This window comes from Pelmatolapia mariae, linkage group LG8, assembly GCF_036321145.2.
Source record: "Pelmatolapia mariae isolate MD_Pm_ZW linkage group LG8, Pm_UMD_F_2, whole genome shotgun sequence".
Taxonomy (NCBI): domain Eukaryota; kingdom Metazoa; phylum Chordata; class Actinopteri; order Cichliformes; family Cichlidae; genus Pelmatolapia; species Pelmatolapia mariae.
Window position 1 is genome coordinate 28,335,279 of NC_086234.1, and position 19,844 is coordinate 28,355,122.

Below are 19,844 nucleotides of genomic sequence, written 5' to 3' on the forward strand. Positions count from 1 at the left end.
GTTAAAGTTCCCTGAAGTGGTAGCCAAGACAACGCTAGGGCCAGACATCATTCTTACCTCAGTTGTTTCCAAGCAGGTAATCCTCTTGGAACTTACTGTGCCCTGGGAAGACCGTATGGAGGAGGCCAATGAGGGAAAGAGGGCACCAAGTATTCTGCGATAGTGGAGGAGTGCCAGGCAAGATGCCAACCCATCGATGTGGGATAATAAAGATTGGCCAGCCAATCCCTCTGCAGGGCATATAAAATGCTGTGAATCGTAGGGGCTTGCCATCGAGGGGCCATCAAGTTGGCCATCAAGGCAGCAGAAGCGGTGTCGAGGTGGCTGTGGATCAGAAAAAGAGAGGCGTGGCATGTAGGGTACCGCTACCTGGACACAAGCTGGGGCGAGAAAGGTGTCTTGTAGATAGCAGTTTCAGTTCAAGTACCAAAAGACTCAAAAGATTCTGTCGCCCACTAAAACCCTTTTAAATAAAAAAACAAACAAACATTTGTGCTTTGGGGCAAATTTTCTAAATGCAATAAATTGCAATTGATTAATCACATATCTAAATTAATTAGATTAATTTTTTTAATCGAGTCCTACCCCTATAGAATAGGGGTCAGTGCACCCCAGGGCAGCTGTGGCTACAATGTAGCTTGCCATCACCAGTGTGTGAATGTGTGTGTGAATGGGTGGATGACTGAATGTAGTGTAAAGCGCTTAGGGACTAAGTAAAGCACTATACAAATACAGGCCATTTACCATAAAATAATTATCCTCAAAAGAGTGACACAGCAAAATGTTGCATCACGACTGGCTGAATTACATCAGCATGGAGATGAAAATACGCCCTGCCTGGGCGGTCGCTGATGGCAGCGCTGCAGGGTCCATTATGGATTTCCCCACCGAATGTCTGGCGTAAAATGTTGCTTTGTACTGCTGTCAACCATCACTTGTATCCTGAATAAAATAATAAGTTTATGTTATCCCTTAAACATATATTGGGAAGAATGTATAAAAAAATGTAAAACATGAATGTGGGGTGTGGTGTGGTTTTACTTTCTTTTTTGCTGTTACTATGAATGAAAGGATAATTATGTTGCAGGGTGCGCTGCAAGAGAGGATGAAGAATCTACACAACTTTGACTGGGGATCTAGAGAACTTTCTGCAGCAAGTTGCATGGAACATAAGTTACGTTGGAATTTGTGTGAGACTTCATGTTATACTTGCACAGCCCCTGCTTTAGAAGTTTTGATATAATCATTATGAAGCTTTGAAATATACTAGCAAAAATATATTAGCAAAAAAACGCGCACGCTTTAGCTCGGATTTTCACCATTTTGTCTTGACTTGTGATATTTTTATTCATATGGGTTTTTGAAGCGGTACTTCTAGCAACCACAAGGGGGAGTATTGTACATACACTTGACATATTGGTCCTAGTGTCTCGCCGTCGTACGAAGTCTCCGCCTTCGTGGATAAGAATCCGCTGCGCACCCTCTGTAGGTCTTTGCAGACGTCAACCGTGGTAACTGCTGTTTGTCCCCTACCCGGATTCTAAGTGTTAAGGTATTGTTAGCGTATGGGTACATGCACTGGTATGACAAATCAGTGTTAACATCGGTCGGTTATTGTCTCAATGCCGATGGTAAAATGTCTGAAGTGAGCTTTTATTAAAGTGATGTTAAATTGATGGGTTTTTTGTTTTTTAAGCATGTGTGGCGTACGCTCAGTACAGTCAAAGGTCCAGGTGAAATTTGTAAATTGCTATACTTAACAAATTAGTATAGCATGCAGTTTCAGTACGATCCTGGAACGTAACATGGCTTTTTCAGGCTCACTCAACTGAAATGGTTCGAGTAAATTGATTCATCGCGGTACTGCGAACAAAAGAAACCATGTGTATGTGAAGGCTTGGGCCTACTCGTGAAAAGGTGCGCGGGTTAGGTGTTCAGCTCGCTGTTTTGACATAAACTGGATGCTCGGGCATGAAGGCAACTGGTAGTTAACAGGGTGCAGTTCGCTCCTCTTAAACTTGCTTGTGAAACCGCGTCGACATTCCAATAGAGCGCCTTCCGCGTGTCGTTTTACCATTGTCTAAATTATGGCAGACACCTCGATTCGTCAAATAAAGGAGTGGAATAAGTGAAGCTAGAAAATTTCTGAAGAAATTTTGATTTGTCAGTACCCTATAGGAGCTAACTGTATTGTGCCAAAATAGATTTCCGGTATTCGCCGAAAAGTGATTGCGGGAATTTAAGCTGTTAGAAATCTCTTGCTGACCTACAATCTGTCAAAAAATAGGTTAATCGTATCTCTCACTTAGAATGTCACGTAATTTGGAGCCATAAAGAGGCGTCCTATCACAAAGTAGCTGATGCAATGAGCTTTTAGCAAAGTGATTTTTATATATCCGGGTGAAAGGTGTCATTGACATTAAAAACTTGTTTTTCAAGGGATATTTGGTCAAGAGCAGAATCATATCATGTCTTACATCACAGTAACATTTTGCTCACTTAAAGCTCTCTGCCTATCTATCTGTGAGCTATCTCTATATCGCCTCTATCTATATCTTGTTCACTACAGTCTTATAAATGTTAAATACATCTTGTTCTTATTCATTTTTACTTAAAGGTTGGAATTTACAAAAGGTTTTAATAGATTACAAAACAAAATGAGAATATAAATAGATATTAAATTACTGCATCTTGTTTAGGTCTGTTAATGTCAAACCAAAATAAGGTCTTGTCATTTGTGATGTTTGTGGGGTTTTTTTCTTATGTCTAATATTTTTTACTTAGATTAGTAAATAGACTGTAGTCAACGGGATATTCTTAAGTATTTAACATTTATAAGATCAAGACATGGCCCAAAGATGATCTTGAATGGCAAAACACAGAAATGACATTAAATACAACTTTTTTTAGGTTACATTATTTTTAAAGTATTTTTAAAGTAATTGTATACATTTCAGTATTTAGGAAGTGTGCAGGAACAATGTATGTTTAGTTGTGTGAAACAGCTTAATATTTAAGGTTGTCTAACATTCAGGGGACATTGTCAGTTTTACCTGCAGAAATAATAATGAGCCTGCTGCAAATAGGCTTGAACTTGACCCTGCATTGTAGAATAAATGAATTGGGTAATACTGCTCACATGAAGAGGTGGCACTGGGAGACAGAGATTAGCCCTCGATTTAGAGTTGAGGCTTAAAGCTTGAAGATGAGACTAAAGACTGGATTATGGTGTGTCTTTGACCTGTCACACATTGTTGTAGCAGTTAACAGTCAATAAAACTAATATTATCTTAATTTGGTGCTATATCCAAAGTAATTTTTCCCCTGTAATGTATCTCCAATTATTTAAAAAAAAAAAAAAAAACCCGAACACATTAAACATATTTTAAATTTATGTTTAGCTAAAGCAAGATCATGAGGAGAGCTGTAATTGTGCTATTTGGAAGCAAGGTTTTGTATCAGGTTAATGCGGGTTTTTTGTTGTTATCATCAATAATAATAATAATAATATTATTATTATCATTATCATCATCATCATCATTCCATGGTCTGACAGTTTCTCACACTATAATTTTTCTACCTTAGGCGTTTTGGTTTTGAGTTTCTCATCTTAAAGCCACTGTTCTTTGAGTGATATGTTTTTGAGACAGTTGAATTAAATGCAATCTGAAGCAGTGGTATTAAGCAGTGAGTTGCTGTCACATTTTTATTCTGGCACATTCAGAGTCTTGACAGCATGATGAAGATAAATGTGTTCACTGTGTGGGCGGGGCTGCTAGTTCAAGTTGCTGTCCTCTTTAAATGATCACAGCAGGATGCATACTAAGCCAGATTGCAAGCTGTACTAGCATTTTTCTTTACAATGGGGTCCATGCCCTCAACATCTTGCCCTCTCATAGTCAGCCCCGCTGCTGACTGTGTCAAATGTAGTAAAGTGCTGTGAGTAACTTACCAGACATGTTCTTTCTGCAGCACATAGGCTGCCTGTTTGTCTTCATCATTCTTGTCTATTTTCTTTCAGGGTCATGGCCGAGCTAAAGGAACGCACATTCATTGCCATTAAGCCTGATGGCGTGCAGAGGGGCATCATTGGTGAGGTCATCAAAAGGTTTGAGATGAAGGGCTTCAAGTTGGTGGGCATGAAGATGCTCCATGTAAGTATAGACTGATACATTTTCACCTGTAAGGGTTGGATTCTTTCATAGTGGTCAACATTTTTGCCCTTAAAACATTTTAACCATCTGCAACATATGGACAGATATTGTAACTGTGCCAAGTAATGGGTAAGCCTGATTAGCCTACTCATCTGTTCCTGAGTGAAGCACAGCCAATTAGCTGTTGAGGTCTACTGATCCTGTAACATTTAACCTGATATGGTAAGGTGCTGCTTTATGTGAACATCAAGTTTGCTTAAGTTATAAACCTGCAACATTTAAATATTTCTGTTTAAACATATGTCCTGTTAGTGTTGGTGTGAGAAACATGTTCTGATGGTATGGTACTGGCCTAAATTTCTGTGCAATTTCTGGGAAATTGGTGTGATTTGTTTCTACACCCAGACTTTGTCTGTTGCTTGCGGCTAAAAAGCTGGGGGTAAACATGTTGATACAGTTGCCAATTATATACAGTAGCGAATGGGTACTAATGCAGTTTCTAGAGCTGCATCAGTACACATATGGTGACAAGACAGTTACTGTGATACTACAACAGAGGTCTCAAACTCCAGTCCTCGAGGGCTGGTGTCTTGAAACATTTCCATGTGTCCCTGTTGCAACACACCTGAATTAGGTCATTAGCAAGACTCTATAGAACTTGACTGCATGCTGGAATGGCAACCCCTAACCCTACTCGAGTAAATTTAAGTAAATGTAAGTGTTTGGAAAAATGTACTTCTAACAGTACTTTGATTGCACCATGTTCATTCACTCATGAGCTGCTGTAACATGAATCAAATGGCTGCATTGTGTGCTACTAATTGTGTGTTGCAGCAGGGACACATGGAAAAGTTTCAGGACACCGGCCCTTGAGGACTGGAGTTCGAGACCCCTACACTACAATTAGAGTGCTTCATCTGAAATTACAAGTATTACAGCAAAGCAGCGAGTGAAATGAAGTACAAATGATGACTCACAAATTAGGATGTGAAAGTGAACATTTACGAAACTGCCTTGTTTTCTTTGCTGCAGGCCTCTGAGGACCTCCTGATGAAGCATTATGTTGACCTAAAGGACAGACCATTCTTTCCTACTCTCATCAACTATATGAGCTCTGGTCCAGTGGTTGCCATGGTAAGACTCTATGTATGTATGCATGTATGTCAACAGTTCAAGGTCAGATCTTAACCTCATTATCTGTCATGGTTGCTTCAGGTGTGGGAAGGCAAGGGTGTGGTGAAGACAGGCAGGGTGATGCTGGGAGAGACTAACCCTGCTGATTCTAAGCCTGGAACCATCAGAGGAGACTTCTGTATTGATGTCAGCAAGTGAGTTATCTTCGCATGATGGCAGATGTGAAACAATAGTGTGTATGAAGTGTATAGTCACTTTCTGACTCTGTCCTCTTCTTAAGGAACATCATCCATGGCAGTGACTCGGTGGAGAGTGCCAACAAGGAAATTTCCTTGTGGTTTAAAGATGATGAGCTTGTCAACTACACTAGTTGTGCCTTCAGCTGGCTCTACTGAGCTGCTCTGGGTCTGGAGCTCCCACCTCACCACTGCTTGGGCACAAAGTGAAACTCTTGCCTCAGATTTCCTGTGGTAAGCTGTAGCCTGGAGGGAGAAGAACTCGTGTAAATCCTTTGTCTTGCACAATTCACCCCTCCTGTCCTTTACATTACCACTGTGCTCTGATTTGGTCTCTGTGGGGCCACATGTAGTCCGAATTCATTCCTGAGCAAAATTCCATCTAGTCCTTCAATGTACATTGTTTAATGATTCCAAACCTGTCTTTGACTGTCTGTTTTGTTAACGGTAATTTGCTTTACAATAAAATAGACAGGATGCCAGCTATTTTGTGTCATTGGTACTTATGTTCCTGTGTGTGTGTGTGTGTGGGGGGGTCATCAATGTCCGGAAGGATGATAAAGTTTCTTTAAACTATTAAGACTTCCAACTATTAAATGAACCATGTCAGTTTGCTGAGGAAAGGGGATTGGGTTTCTGCAATTGGCAGTGATCATTAAAAAACTTGAATGGGGTTCACAGTTCATCTTCCAGGTCTGAAAGTGAAGCTGATGTTCATCTCCTTGTAACCTCTCAGCCATAAAACACTCATTTGGGGTATAGCATTGATTCGATGATTCAGATTTTCAAATTGACAGAATCTAGAGGTACAAAGACAGATTTTTAGTAGATAACAGAGGTCAACTTTTCTGAAAATCTTGAGAATGAGGCAGTGCAGTTCATCTCTAATGATCAGTCTGTGCTGTGCACTTAGCTGCAGATCAGTGCCAGAACTAGTTTGTGATGGTGCTGGTAAATTAAGTTTCTGGAAAGTGTAGTTCTTCACAGTTAAGTCTGATGCAAAATAGTATGTTTCATTATGAGGCACACTAACATGCTATGGTCTGTTTTGATTCTGTCTGTGCATGTTTAAAGAGGATTGGCAAAGTGTTTTGAATTATTAAACTTTTATTCAGTGTAAAAGTCATCTTTTTATAAAAGTCACCAGAAACTTTCACAGCCATGCAGAAACAGTTGGCAACGCTTGTAAACAAAGACAACCAAATTGTAATCCAAACGTCTGGCTTTATTTACATGGTCAAAGCTTAGTCACAGCACAAATTAATCATATGAACAGAAACTTGTATACACTATCAAAAAGATGTACAAACTTTAAACTGCAATTTTGAAAATGTACCTCTAGGGTTATTGTTAATATCAATAGATTTATAACTGACAGATACTCCCTCCCCCCGCCTCAATTTGTATTGAAAATAAATTTTGCACTATAACTCAATTTACCAGACAATAATAATCCCTCTCTCTCTCTCTCTCTCTCTCTATATATATATATATATATATATATATATATATATATCTATATATATACACACACACACACACATAGCACCACAATATAATCAGGAGGGGAAGTGATCGCATACAAAAGACCCGTGTTAGAAGCTAGGAAAGAGGATGAAAACAAAACAACTTCAGCATTTACCTAATTATTCTCATCTAGAAGAACTAGATCAGCTGCAAGACCTCCATAACCAAACGGTTTCTATGGAAGGCTATCAGTGCCAGGAAAAGGCAAAAACAAAACTGGATTACACAAATATTCAGCAAACGCGATAAGGCTGCAAGTCTGATTTTATTTTGTTTCGATTTTGGCTTAACACCAAAATTAGGAAAATAATGACTTGGCATACCCAACTTATTTTACCACATAGAAATTTAATTCAAAATGAAATTTGTCAGGTTTGTCTTACTTGGAAAAAATGTATAGAATGAAATAATATAAATTGTTAAACAGTACATTGGTAACGTTATTCCTGATATTATGACATATTGTTCTCACTATTACTGTTTTGGTAGAGTAACATTTTTATTATTACTGTTACGTGCCACCAAAATCAAAATCATCAACCTGCTTTCGTCTCAAGCTACTGAGATCCAAAATCTTTAAATATATAAGCAACTGTGGATGGAGATTAGGAAAGAAGGTAAATCATTACATTTTCTACAAGAAAATATTAGGAACTGGAGATCTGAAATAACATTGACTGAGTATTTGATTACTTGGGGTTTAATCTAAAGGAGGCCAGAAACAGTTAGAGAACAGTCATTTTGTTTTTGTACAAATGCATTTTGCTGATCAGGTATTTTAATGCTTCCTTTTGCCTTCATACATTACAGGAACATGAGCACCTTCTCAAAGGGCTCATGTCAATGAGTCCTGCACTTATTGTAAGACAATCATTTACTGTTTCACAATCAAAAAGCTTTGCATTTCTTGTACAAGTTTCTCTTAAAAGGAAAACAGTTGTTTTCAAATCTCAGGAGATGACCTTAAACATGAATGCAGAATGGTTATTCATCTTGAGTGTTCGGAAGCAAAAGAGTTCTAATTAAGGAATCATAACTTAATTCTTAAATGAATTTTGTTTTTAAATACAGCTTAATACCAAATGTAGGTATTTCACTATCCTTTAAAATGATCTTTTAGCAACAGTTTTCCTCTTTTTTGTGTGTGTGTGTGTGTGTGTGTGTGTGTGTGTGTGTGTGTGTGTGTGTGTGTATGTATATATATATAAACACACACACACACACTTGGAAGTCCGAAAATTTTGACTATTGCTCTCAAAAGAAATTCTATAATTAAGCAATGGGATCTATGACTGACTGGGGGGGGGGGGACATCAAACAAAAAAACATTTACATACTTTTATGATGCTGGAAATGCAAATTTCTGTTATGTCAATTAACAGAAATTTATGCCCTTCCATTTTTATGTTTTACATCAATTTTTAATTTCTGGGAAGTAAGTTTTGACAGTTCTGTTTCTTGAAAATTCTGAAATAAATTAAAAAATGAACTAAATATGGCATCACGAATCAGAATCACAATTCTGGGGAGGTTTCAGCGTTCAAATATCACGACCTGCTTCAAAATCTGTCGTTTTAAAACCTTGTTTGCTTCCATACAATAAATCTACAAGATCAAAATGCCTTTGGGGTTTTCAAACCCTGCTGATTCACACAACCTTTACAAAGGATCAAAACTTCCTGAGAATTGAACCATTCAATTGAATCATTGAATCTGAAACTTGTTAGTTTACCTTTACTGAGAAGTTTACAGACTCTCTGCATTTAAACGCATCCTTTGGCCATAAAGTGAGCATTCTTTATAAACCCTTTGACCATAAAAGTCACAGTTATACAACACCCTATTGTTAATTTTTCTTACATGCTCATGATAACAGTGTAGTGATCGTGACATTTGCAGGCGCTATAAATTTTACTTAGTATAGCAAAATAAGATTGGATCTATTAATATTGCATTACATTCAAAATAGAAGACTTCCTCATGTGTTGCAATAATATTATTCCACGTTTGAAGTCTAGCCTTCAAGTGGATTATTTTCAGGTTGTTGATTTTTTCCATTTGCATAAGCCAACACACTGCAATAGTCTATTTCATGCTCTCGCTTCAGCTAAACATAGCCAGCATCAGGAGGTAGTAGATAAACGGTTGCAAAAATCGAGCTCTAAGAATAATCAAAGGTGGTCTGTTGTCTTTTCCATTTTCTGGCTAAAGATGATTTTTTTTGTTTGATTCCATCACAGTGGTGGAGTATAAATATATGTATTTACATACAATATATGTTTTTATGCCACTATGCTATGTGAATGCTGCCTTCAGAGACGATAGGAAAAGCAGTGCATTGTTTAATTATCAAGAACAACCTGTCGTTCTGTGGCTCAGATGAATCATAAACTAGCTTGCATACATGGCTTTATCACTCGTACGCACACCCACACACACACAAACCCTACAAACATTTTGCATATTACTTGAAGACCTGTTTGGTTATAAGATTGCTGTAACCAAGGTAGATTATCCTACTTTGTCTTAACATGGCAGTCCAGCCACCTATATTGAGTGACAGAAACTAAATGGTGTATGTAGTCTCAAGTATGCCACATACAGTATTTAATCATATTCCATTAACTAAAGAATAAACCAACAACAGCCATGAAGTGAATTTACATTTCTGCCATCTACCTCCTTAACTTTTTATCCAGCAGATTAGGGTTGGTGGGGTGTTTAAAATGTAATTTTCTAATAAACTCTTGTATGCATTTAATATTTTTAAGTGATTCATATGTATTTAATACTACTACTACTACTACTACTACTACTACTCCTCAATGAATTCTATAATTCCCATTTCATTATGTCATACTTTACATTACTTCAGAATAAGGAAATAGATTTTTTTTCTTTCAAGATTTTCTGTATTGCATATTTTTTAAAAATTAAATAATAGATTGAATATAATTGTGGCACACTGCAGACGCAGATTTTGGTAAAATTACAACTGAAATTAAAAGAAAAAGAAAAAGGACATGACATGTATATTGATAAACCTTTAACAGAATACCAAGATTATTATGATTATGTCCAGGGACCAAGTGATAAGACAAGTCTCTGATAAGACTGAAGTTCATCTTTTACAGCAGCTACAATCAGAGAGTAAAGCTCAAAGCATATTGTATGGCCGGGCAGTGGGGACATGTCATCATATCCTATCATAATAGTGCGATTTTTCATTTAAACTTTGCGACCTGTTGCTTACTTACACTTCCTGTTTCCTCTGAAATATTCTCATATCATCAAAATGTGGAGCTTTTTTTCTTTCCTTTTTTTAAAAAAAACAAAAAAAATAAAACAAAGCCATTTTCATTTCCACAGCTTCAGTAATCCTTTTTTTATCAGTACAGCACACAGAATCTGAAGCTACCCCAGTGATAACTGCTTCAACAACTGCTCATTCACAGAGGTACTGCAGGACCAAAATCTCAAGCTTAGCTCCAAAAGCAAGTCATAACCCCTACATACAATGTTCAGCTTTACAGCATTTAAAAAAAAAAGTGTGCTTATATCCCAGTATACTGTTTGGATTTGGCCAAGTTGTGGTGTGAGACACACTACCACAGGCAGCTGTGGTGTGGCTGGCAACAGGCCACACCTCCATTAACTGGAGTCATTGAACTAGACTTCTGGACTATACTTGTGTTGTTGATGCCTTTTGGCATCTATTTATCTGACAAATTATCAGCCCTGCTGGTGGAACATAACATTCAAGATGTTTGTGCTTCACCCTTGGTGAGTGAAAACCTGAGTGTTTTATTAGCAGTAATTAGGCGGTATGTGGCTGCTAACCAAATAGCTAGCATTAGCTGGTAACTTAGCCACCTGTTGTTCAATTATGGTCACTTCTGGCTCCAAGAAATGAAACAAAAAGGGTCAAAACTTAAATGTTGAAGGTTAAAAATTGAAAACCAATGGTTCGTGGTAGCCATGTCCATATTTTATATATTGTCTATACAAGCTCAGTGGAATGTGAAAAAAAGTGTTTTTGTTTGTTAATATAAAAAAAAGCAACAGTTGCATAAGATGTGTTTTTGTATAAAGCTGCACCAGAAAGTGGGAAAACCCTGTAAATGTGGATACAAAAAAGAAAATCTACCAACAAAAAATAAGTGATAAGCTACCCTAAAAGGTCAATGAAGAACTTGGCTTCTCAAATGGACTCAAAAAGACTTCTTAGTTTAAAACGCTGCAAAGTTAGTGAAAGGTTAATAATAATAATAATAATAATAATAATGAGATTAGTAGGACATTGACAGAGTCCATTACAAAAGTAGTTTTATAATAGATTCTTTTTCAAACTCATCATCATTTTGTTGAGTCTGAAAAAAAAAAAAAAAAGAGCAACAGATTTTGGTTCTGTAATAACAAAATGAGGAATAAATGTAGCTGTGGAAATCTTCTGTTCAATACTATAAGGAAAAAGAACAAAAGGAGGGAAAGACCATCATTAATGCTGAGCAGCATGGCAAGAACTCTTTGTGTAGCTCTAGGCCTACACTTACTAATGAATATAGTCACTTTATAAAACAACACACGTTACTCAAACAGTCACCAAAACATGAAAAAAGGACATAAAAAAAAAAATCAACCTGAAAATCAAAACAAAATGAAATAAGGAAAAATTCAAGTACTATTATTAAAATTAAAGTCCACCTGGCAATACTGCAAAAATATACACAACTCTGCTCATCTTTCTGACAGCCTTACTTTGCTCACCCAGCTGCTAAATGGCTGACTCTGACATTTTTGTACAAAAAAACAAAACAAAACAAAAAAACCCAACAACAACAACCCCCCCCCCCCCATACAACAAACACAAGAAAACCTAAAGACCTGGCTCAATAAATGGTTGTCACAGTTTCTCCAGGTCTCTGTATGTGGCCCACATTATGGCTGAGGCTGGATGGGCTGATAGAGGCTTGCAAGACATAAAATCATCCAAATAGCTCATCTGGTTCAGATAGCCAAAGAAAGGGAGAAAAAGCTGCAGGTCGTAGAAAGAGAATGCCCAAACATCTATGACCCAGGCCTGACTCTGGGTGCTTTCCATGATTAGACAGGACTTTCTGAGTGATTATGTGGACGCACCCCTACAAGGTTAGAAAATTGTTTTAAGTGATGTTGAGGAATGGTATCCCTCATGTGCTGACATTACAGGTGGCCTGTGGCATCACTCTTCAAGTATCCTCTCAGGTGAGTTTGACTCTCCCCATTCCTGATTGTTGGTTCGGTGTTTCCAGAGATGTCCTTTTGTGGTTTCCTCCTCCTCCATTTTGTCACATCAGGGTTCCTGTCTAATGTAGTAACTGCCCGAGCCATTGCTCTCTTGGTCTGAGGTGCCCTGCGAGAAGGTGAACTCATCCACTTCAGCGGTCTCCTCTTTCATTCGCAGGAGAGACTCTAGAGGCAGGAACAGAATGCAGAAGAGAAGAGTAGCAAAGATGAGCCCCTTGTGTTCATGCGCTTTGAGCAAAAATGCAAGAGGAGCCTTTGCCTTTGTTTCGGAAGTTAATTTTAAAACCACCTGACAGGCATCAAAATAAATGACCCAATCCCTACTGTAAAGCACCACTCTACTCTTTACTGACATGAAATATTCATGTTGATAATGAACAGAGAAAGGTTGATTGAACACAAAAACATGCAGGATCAGCAGCTTCCAGCCCCACAGTGTAGCCTGGTGACCAGGACTGTCTTCTAAAGCCCACCACACCCACACACACACGCACACACGCGCACACGCGCGCACACACACACACACACACACACACACACACACACACACACACACACACACACACACACACACACACACACACACACACACACACACACACACACACACACACACACACACACACACACAAACAACCCAGGATACTTGCAGTGCTGGTTTTGTTTTTAAAAGAGTGCCATTACCTGATTTGTGGGTTAGGTGGAAATGGGTGCGGGGTCTGGGCCGAGCTGGCCCCTGGGCAGGGTAAGGGGGTGGACTCTGCTCTTCGTCCCCTGAGAAGCTGCTCCTCCTCCTGCCTGCCTGACTGAAGGGCCGTCGACCAACAGGAATCTTCCTCTCTAAACACCAAGCCAGACGCGGGTAAGCTACCAGGGGCTCATTACAAATATGGGATGACTTTACGTTTAGATGACTTAGCACTATGAAGTTAAATAAAACCTGCTGTCTGATCATTCCTTTCTACTAACACTGATATGCCCATCTGAATAAGCCCCTGGTAAGCTGTACTCTGAGTGCTAGACCCAAGTAAGCAGATGCACAATTAGCATGATATCATATTTATGCCATATGTGGCAAGCCATATAATACATAATCACAAGCAAATTATAGTATTTCATAGTTGCACAACAGAAGTCCTGGTGCACAAATTTAACACTGCATGGAGCAGGAGCTGAAATTAAAGTTTATGAATTAACAATAACTAAGGATGGAACAATCCAACTTTTCCAGTTCTAACACAGTACTGATTTCTTGGCTTCAAGTAACTGCTGATACCAAACACAATTCTGACACCAATGTTAAAGAATAATCTGTACTGCACTGTACTGTACTGTACTGCGAGGAAGAGACTGAAGACCATTCCTTAATCTTTAAAGCAAAAACCAGGTTCTCCTAAGTTTGTAAGATATTATGGAACAAATACATAGGTAGGTACATATATAAACTGAATTGTCTGGAGGCTTTGTTGTTTTCAAAGCAACTCTGTTTGGTTTCTGCCCCTAAACTTTCAAGTGTCACACTGATTTTTGGGAGCAGAATTCAACTTTGCTTGGTGGGTGTAGCAGTGCACCCCGCTGCACTGTACAAGGTGACTCTGCTCTCAGACAAATTTCCCACAGGATAACATCCCTATGCCCTACATGCAAGGGCTTGAAAAGACTATGTGGGAGTGAAACAATAATTATAATTTGCTTGTGACTATGATTTATCATGGTTGTGACATATGACATAATTATGAATCCACAGTAAGCTACCAAGATGAATGCTACAGGAACTGTCAGTATTTAAAATAATAACTTTTCCTGTTCCATCTGAGCATCCATGAAGTATGGCAAAGCCATACTTGAAGAGTATCCAGTGCTGATATTGCTGATTTGCCAAAATCTGCAGTTTCTCTAACAACTACTTGAAGCCAACTCCAAAAGGAAGTCAATCCCCATAGACTTCCATAAAAATGTAAAATCTACAGCAGAAATAAACATGTTCACAGCCTTGTATTTAAAAAAAAAGAAAAGAAAAGAAAAGAAAAGAAAGAGCAACACCTGCTTTTTTTTCTAACTAATTCATGACAATTTTCGGGGTGTGGGAGGGGAATTAGAGAACTTACCTGGTGAGACTGTATTAATGCTTAAAGTTATGAACAATATTTTACACAATATCTCAATTCCTTTGGGTCACTTGGTGTTCGCACTTCCTACAGTAGAGTATCGCTTCCTGGTCCAACACATAGTGGTGTTTGTGTGTAGCGATTTAATTAAAAACTTATAGATAATGTCTTATTTCATAGTGTAATCGTCACATGCTTCATCCGAAGCAAACTCACTGTGTCTTTAGGGATTCCCCAGCTTAGCTCGCAGCCGACTTAACAGCAGGGCCTCTTCACCTGTCCCACCTACACGTTCCTGCTCATTGTGTCAGATGTTTAGTTATTCCTTGACCTCCTTTAGTAATAATTATTCTTAAAATAAATATAGCCTATTTGCCAGGCCAGGATCACTGAATTGGAGACTGTTTTGCACCCTTGAAATACCTTTAGCTAGCCCAGCCCCTGTAGCTGGTGCAGCCGAAGGTAGTGTAGTGTAGTTAGCTCTCCCCAAGCAGCCGGGAAAACAGGATGGCTGGGTAACGGTGATGAAGAAGCATAGTCTTAAACAGAAGCCCCCGGTACACCACCAACCTGTTCATGTGTCTAACCGCTTTTCTCCACTCTGCGACACACCCACCAGAGATCAAAATCTTGTAAGTGGCGATTCTGTTCTTAAATATGTAAAGCTAGAGACAACAGCAACCATAGTAATGGTCTTCTAGGGGCCAGAACAGGCGACATTGAGGGAAATTTAAAACTGCTGCCTAAGGGTGAACGTACATTCAGTAAAATTATAATTCACGTCGGCAGTAATGACACCCGGTTATGTCAATCGTAGGTCACTAAAATTAATATTGAATCAGTGTGTAACTTTGACAAAATAATGTCCAGTGCTATCCAAAAAGATATCAAGACATCAAGATTTCCAGATAATTGGGAAACTTTCTGGTGGAAACCTGGTCTTGTTAGGAGAGATGGCATCCTCCCTGCCAGATTTGTAGAAATAAGAGCTGCTCCATCCAAATTTATTTAACCCACCAAAACGTGACTATCCGGAGCTGGGACTAGGAAGCAGAGTTACAGTCTTACACGCCTCTCTGCAGCTTCTCTCCTCCTGTTATCCCCCCAAAACCCCATCCCCTTAGAGGCTATGTCAGCTCCCAAACTCAAATCAATTTACTTTGCCTTACAGAAACCTGGTTACAGCAGGATGATTATGTTAGTTTGAATGAATCATTTTAATAATCTTTTTAATAATTATGACTGTGGATACTGTAGCTCCTGTGAAAAATAAGCCCTCAAATCAGAAGTACCTGACTCCGTGGTATAATTCTCAAACACGTAGCCTAAAGCAGATAACTCGTAAGCTGGAGAGGAAATGGTGTGTCACAAATCTAGAAGATCATCATTTAGCCTATTAACTATTTATCACTGATTGAAGAAAATAAGAACAACCCTAGGTTTCTCTTCAGCACTGTATCCAGGGTAACAAAAAGTCAGAGCTCTGTTGAGCCAACCATCCCTTTAACGTTAAGTAACGACTAGGGATGGGTATCGAAAACCGGTTCTTGTTGAGAACCGGTTCCCACTGTTTCAATTCCTTGGAATTGTTTGCCGTTTTTGCAAACGATTCCCTTATCGATTCCAGTCGCCCCGAATGACGTCACCACGTTGCGGAGCGTCATTTACCTGGCAGGAAACATGGCGCTTCAAACGCTCAAAAGTTTGGTCATACTTTATGAGAACGGATGACAACAGGGCAACTTGCAATACTTGCAAAGTAGATATTTCATTTAAGGGAGGAAACACTACGAATATGCAAAAGCATTTGCTCACAAAACACGCGATGACCTTAAATGAGTGTCGTGTTTTTAATTCCGCTCCGGACTCGTGAATCTCAACCCAGCAGCAGCGGTAACGTTTGCACGTCCTCTCCCTTTAATGCAGCAGGTAAATAATCAACTAACAGTGCATATTATGTTAGCGCGATCTGCCTTATTACAAAACCTGCCATAACTGTGCTGTATTTAGGTGTCCATGATGAGAGAGACAGACAGAGTCTGGCTGGCTCAGATGCTGGCAGTTCTCGCTGCAGTCTACCGTTAGCGTCTCCTTTCAGGCCAGGATAGACGAATGTCACCGAGCAGTGACTAAGTTTGTGGTAAAAGGCTTGCACCCATTTGCCACAGCAGATGCCCCCGATTTTCGGTAAGTGAATGTGTTTAATTGTAGGCAGGGACATTACTGGATATTCTTGTGTAATTGCTACAGAATAATTTATGTTATACTTTGTTATTGCTACAGAAGAATATTTATTTTATTGTTTTACATTTACAATTTTTTTTCCTGGGGACCCTGTGACACCCCATTGAAGAGCCGTAGGCTGTGGATCTCTTAAGATCTCACTGTTGGGTTTGTAAGGCCATGTTACTCCTAAATTTCTATCTTGTTCAAAGAGAAGATATAAAACAAAGTTCTAAGCTAATCGACCTTAGTGTTGTCCTTTTATAAAAAGAATCGATAAGAGAATCAATAAAGAATCGAATCGTTAAACAGAATCGAAAATGGAATCGGAATCGTGAAAATCTTATCAATACCCATCCCTAGTAACGACTTCATGAATTTCTTCACAAATAAAATTTTAACCATTGGAGAAAAAATTACTCATTACCGTCTCACAGGTGTAACATTTTCTACAGCTGCTTTTAGTACCATTGATATTTATTTAGAGTCTTTTTCTCCAATTGACCTTTCTGAGTTAACTTCAGTAATTACTTCCAAACCATCCATGTGACTTTTAGAACCCATTCCTTGCTATGTACCACAGGCCTTCAAACTGGCTGTAGTTAAACCGTTACTTAAAAAGCCATCTCTTGACCCAGCTGTCTTAGCTAATTATAGGCCAATCTCCAACCTTCCTTTCATCTCAAAAATTCAAGTTGAGTAGAGTAGTTGTCAAACACTGCTTGACCTCAGTGAAGCATGTTTGATACTGTTGACCATAATATCCTATTAGAGTGATTACAGCATGCTTTAGATTTGAATCATATCTATCTAATAGACTCCAATTTGTTCATGTAAATGGAGAGTCCTCTTCACACACTGAGGTTAATCATGGAGTCCCACAGGGAAATGCATGCTCAATCGGATTCAGGTCAGGTGATTGACTTGGCCATTGCAAAACGGTCCACTTCTTTCCCTTCAAAAACTCTTTGGTTGCTTTTGCAGTATGCTTTGGGTCGTTGTCCATCTGCACTGTGAAGCGCCGTCCAATGAGTTTTGAAGCATTTGTCTCAATATGAGCAGAAAATATTGCCCGAAACACTTCAGAATTCATCGTGCTGCTTTTGTCAGCAGTCACATCATCAATAAATACAAGAGAACCAGTTCCACTGGCAGCCATACATGCCCACACCATGACACTTCCACCACAATGCTTCACTGATGAGGTGGTATACTTAGGATCATGAGCAGTTCCTTTCCTTCTCCATATTCTTCTCTTCCCATCACTCTGGTACAAGTTGATCTTGGTCTCGTCTGTCCATGGGATGTTGTTCCAGAACTGTGACGGCTTTTTTAGATGTTGTTTGGCAAACTCTAATCTGGCCTTCCTGTTTTTGGGGCTCACCAAAGGTTTACATCTTGTGGTGAACCCTCTGTATTCACACTGGTGGAGCCTCCTCTTGATTGTTGACTTTGACACACATACACCTACCTCCTGGAGAGTGTTCTTGATCTGGCCAACTGTTGTGAAGGGTGTTTTCTTCACCAGGGAAAGGATTCTTCGGTCATCCACCACAGTTGTTTTCCGTGGTCTTCCGGGTCTTTTGGCGTTGCTGAGCTCACCGGTGCGTTCCTTCTTTTTGAGAATGTTCCAAACAGTTGTTTTGGCCATGCCTGATGTTTTTGCTATCTCTCTGATGGGTTTGTTTTGTTTTTTCAGCCTAATGATGGCTTGCTTCACTGATAGTGACAGCTCTTTGGATCGCATCCTGGCAGTTGACAGCAACAGGTTCCAAATGCAAACAGCACACTTGAAATGAACTCTGGACCTTTTATTTGTTCATTGTAATTGGGGTAATGAGGGAATAACACACACCTGGCCATGGAACAGCTGAGAAGCCAATTGTCCCATTACTTTTGGTCCCTTGAGAAGTGGGAGGCACATTTGCAAACTGTTGTAATTCCTACACCGTTCACCTGATTTGGATGTAAATACCCTCAAATAAAAGCTGACAGTCTGCAGTTAAAGCACGTCTTGTTCGTTTCATTTGGGATCCATTGTGGTGGTGTATGGAGCCAAAAATGTTAGAATTGTGTCGATGTCCCAATATTTATGGACCTGACTGTATATACGTATATACATACACGTATACATACACATATGTGTGAGTGTGAGTGTATGTGTATATATATATATATATATATCTCTATCTATCTATATATATCTATCTATATATATCTATCTATCTATCTATCTATCTATCTATCTATATATATATATATATATATATATATATATATATATATATATATATATCTATATATATATATAAAAAAGCAGCAGCAGTTTCCACCACATGTACAGCCATATATGGTATGAGGAACAACAAAAGGAGAACAGGTAGATAAAGCAGAGAGACTCTGATGCTGAAGAAGGGAATACTCACTTTTCTTTTGGCCTTTATACTGCTGGGCCTTTTTCTTCTGCTTGGGAACAGACTGGGACATTTCTCTGTTACCTAAAAAAGAAAAAAGAAAGGACATTCAAGCATACAATGAGAGTCAAGCACATCCATACGACTGTCTTCCTCTTATCCAATTCAGTGTCGCGGGGTGAGGAGGGGGGCCGGAGCCTTTTCCAGCTTTGGCAGGACACACAATTATCTTTTTGGCAGTTGTGAGGCAGAGGCACATGCGCAAACATTCTCCAAATGATATAGGTTATGGTTGGAGAGGAGTTCAAGAGCCCTAGGTAAGATAGTTCAGGATGCCATCCTACTGCAAGGTGGCAGACTTGAGACAGCCACCACAGCAACATGCTCATATTACTATCTTCTAGTGCCAGGTGGTTTGCAGTGACTGAAGATTCAAAACAAAAAGAGAATGTTTTAAAAGACCTACATATGAAGAGGAATGGTTAATTTGAAGATTTTCATTAAGGCTACGAAGGATATTTAGTTTTCATTATGTTGACTGCAGAGAAAATTGCCTTGCTTTTGTGTGTGGAGCCAGACATGGTCAAGATACACGGGGCTAATTTCCTTATATCTGAGAAATTTCTTTCAGCAGAAAAGTGAAAGGGGCCAGTTCTTACAAACTGCTCTTTTGGGTCCACATCATCTTAGAGATCAACAAATTGCATCTAGAGAGGCCCAGCATTTAGCCACTGCTCAATTTTCACAGCACCAGTTTGTTCC

The 19,844-nt window shown here is 39.0% G+C and overlaps 2 protein-coding genes across 5 annotated transcripts in view; one reads left to right on the forward strand and one right to left on the reverse strand.

Annotated features, from left to right (window-relative positions):
- The first annotated feature begins 1,423 nt into the window (after nt 1-1,423).
- Nucleotides 1,424-6,010, forward strand: LOC134632878 (nucleoside diphosphate kinase A2-like). Its single transcript, XM_063481731.1, has 5 exons — nt 1,424-1,552; nt 4,022-4,154; nt 5,187-5,288; nt 5,370-5,482; nt 5,569-6,010. The coding sequence occupies exons 2-5, from the start codon at nt 4,026-4,028 to the stop codon at nt 5,681-5,683; spliced, it is 459 nt and encodes a 152-aa protein (XP_063337801.1). The 5' UTR covers nt 1,424-1,552; nt 4,022-4,025; the 3' UTR covers nt 5,684-6,010.
- Nucleotides 6,011-9,375: 3,365 nt separating this feature from the next.
- Nucleotides 9,376-19,844, reverse strand: part of mbtd1 (mbt domain containing 1) — a 29,824-nt gene continuing 19,355 nt past the window's right edge. For 2 of the 4 annotated variants that reach the window (XM_063481728.1, XM_063481727.1), the window contains 3 exons: nt 19,095-19,166; nt 13,022-13,177; nt 9,376-12,502 (listed from right to left, as the gene is read on the reverse strand). In XM_063481728.1, coding sequence (XP_063337798.1) covers nt 12,384-12,502; nt 13,022-13,177; nt 19,095-19,166 — 347 coding nt within the window. In that variant the 3' untranslated portion in view covers nt 9,376-12,383. The remainder of the gene's footprint in view (nt 12,503-13,021; nt 13,178-19,094; nt 19,167-19,844) is intronic. The other 2 variants (XM_063481730.1, XM_063481729.1) reach the window with 1 other exon arrangement.

Excerpts from the sequence above, each read along its gene's own strand:
- LOC134632878 (XM_063481731.1), top strand. The coding sequence starts at position 4,026 with ATGGCCGAGCTAAAGGAACGCACATTCATTGCCATTAAGCCTGATGGC. Across the intron at positions 4,155-5,186 it reads TGGGCATGAAGATGCTCCAT|GCCTCTGAGGACCTCCTGAT; the intron begins GTAAGTATAGAC and ends TCTTTGCTGCAG. Across the intron at positions 5,289-5,369 it reads CTGGTCCAGTGGTTGCCATG|GTGTGGGAAGGCAAGGGTGT; the intron begins GTAAGACTCTAT and ends TGGTTGCTTCAG.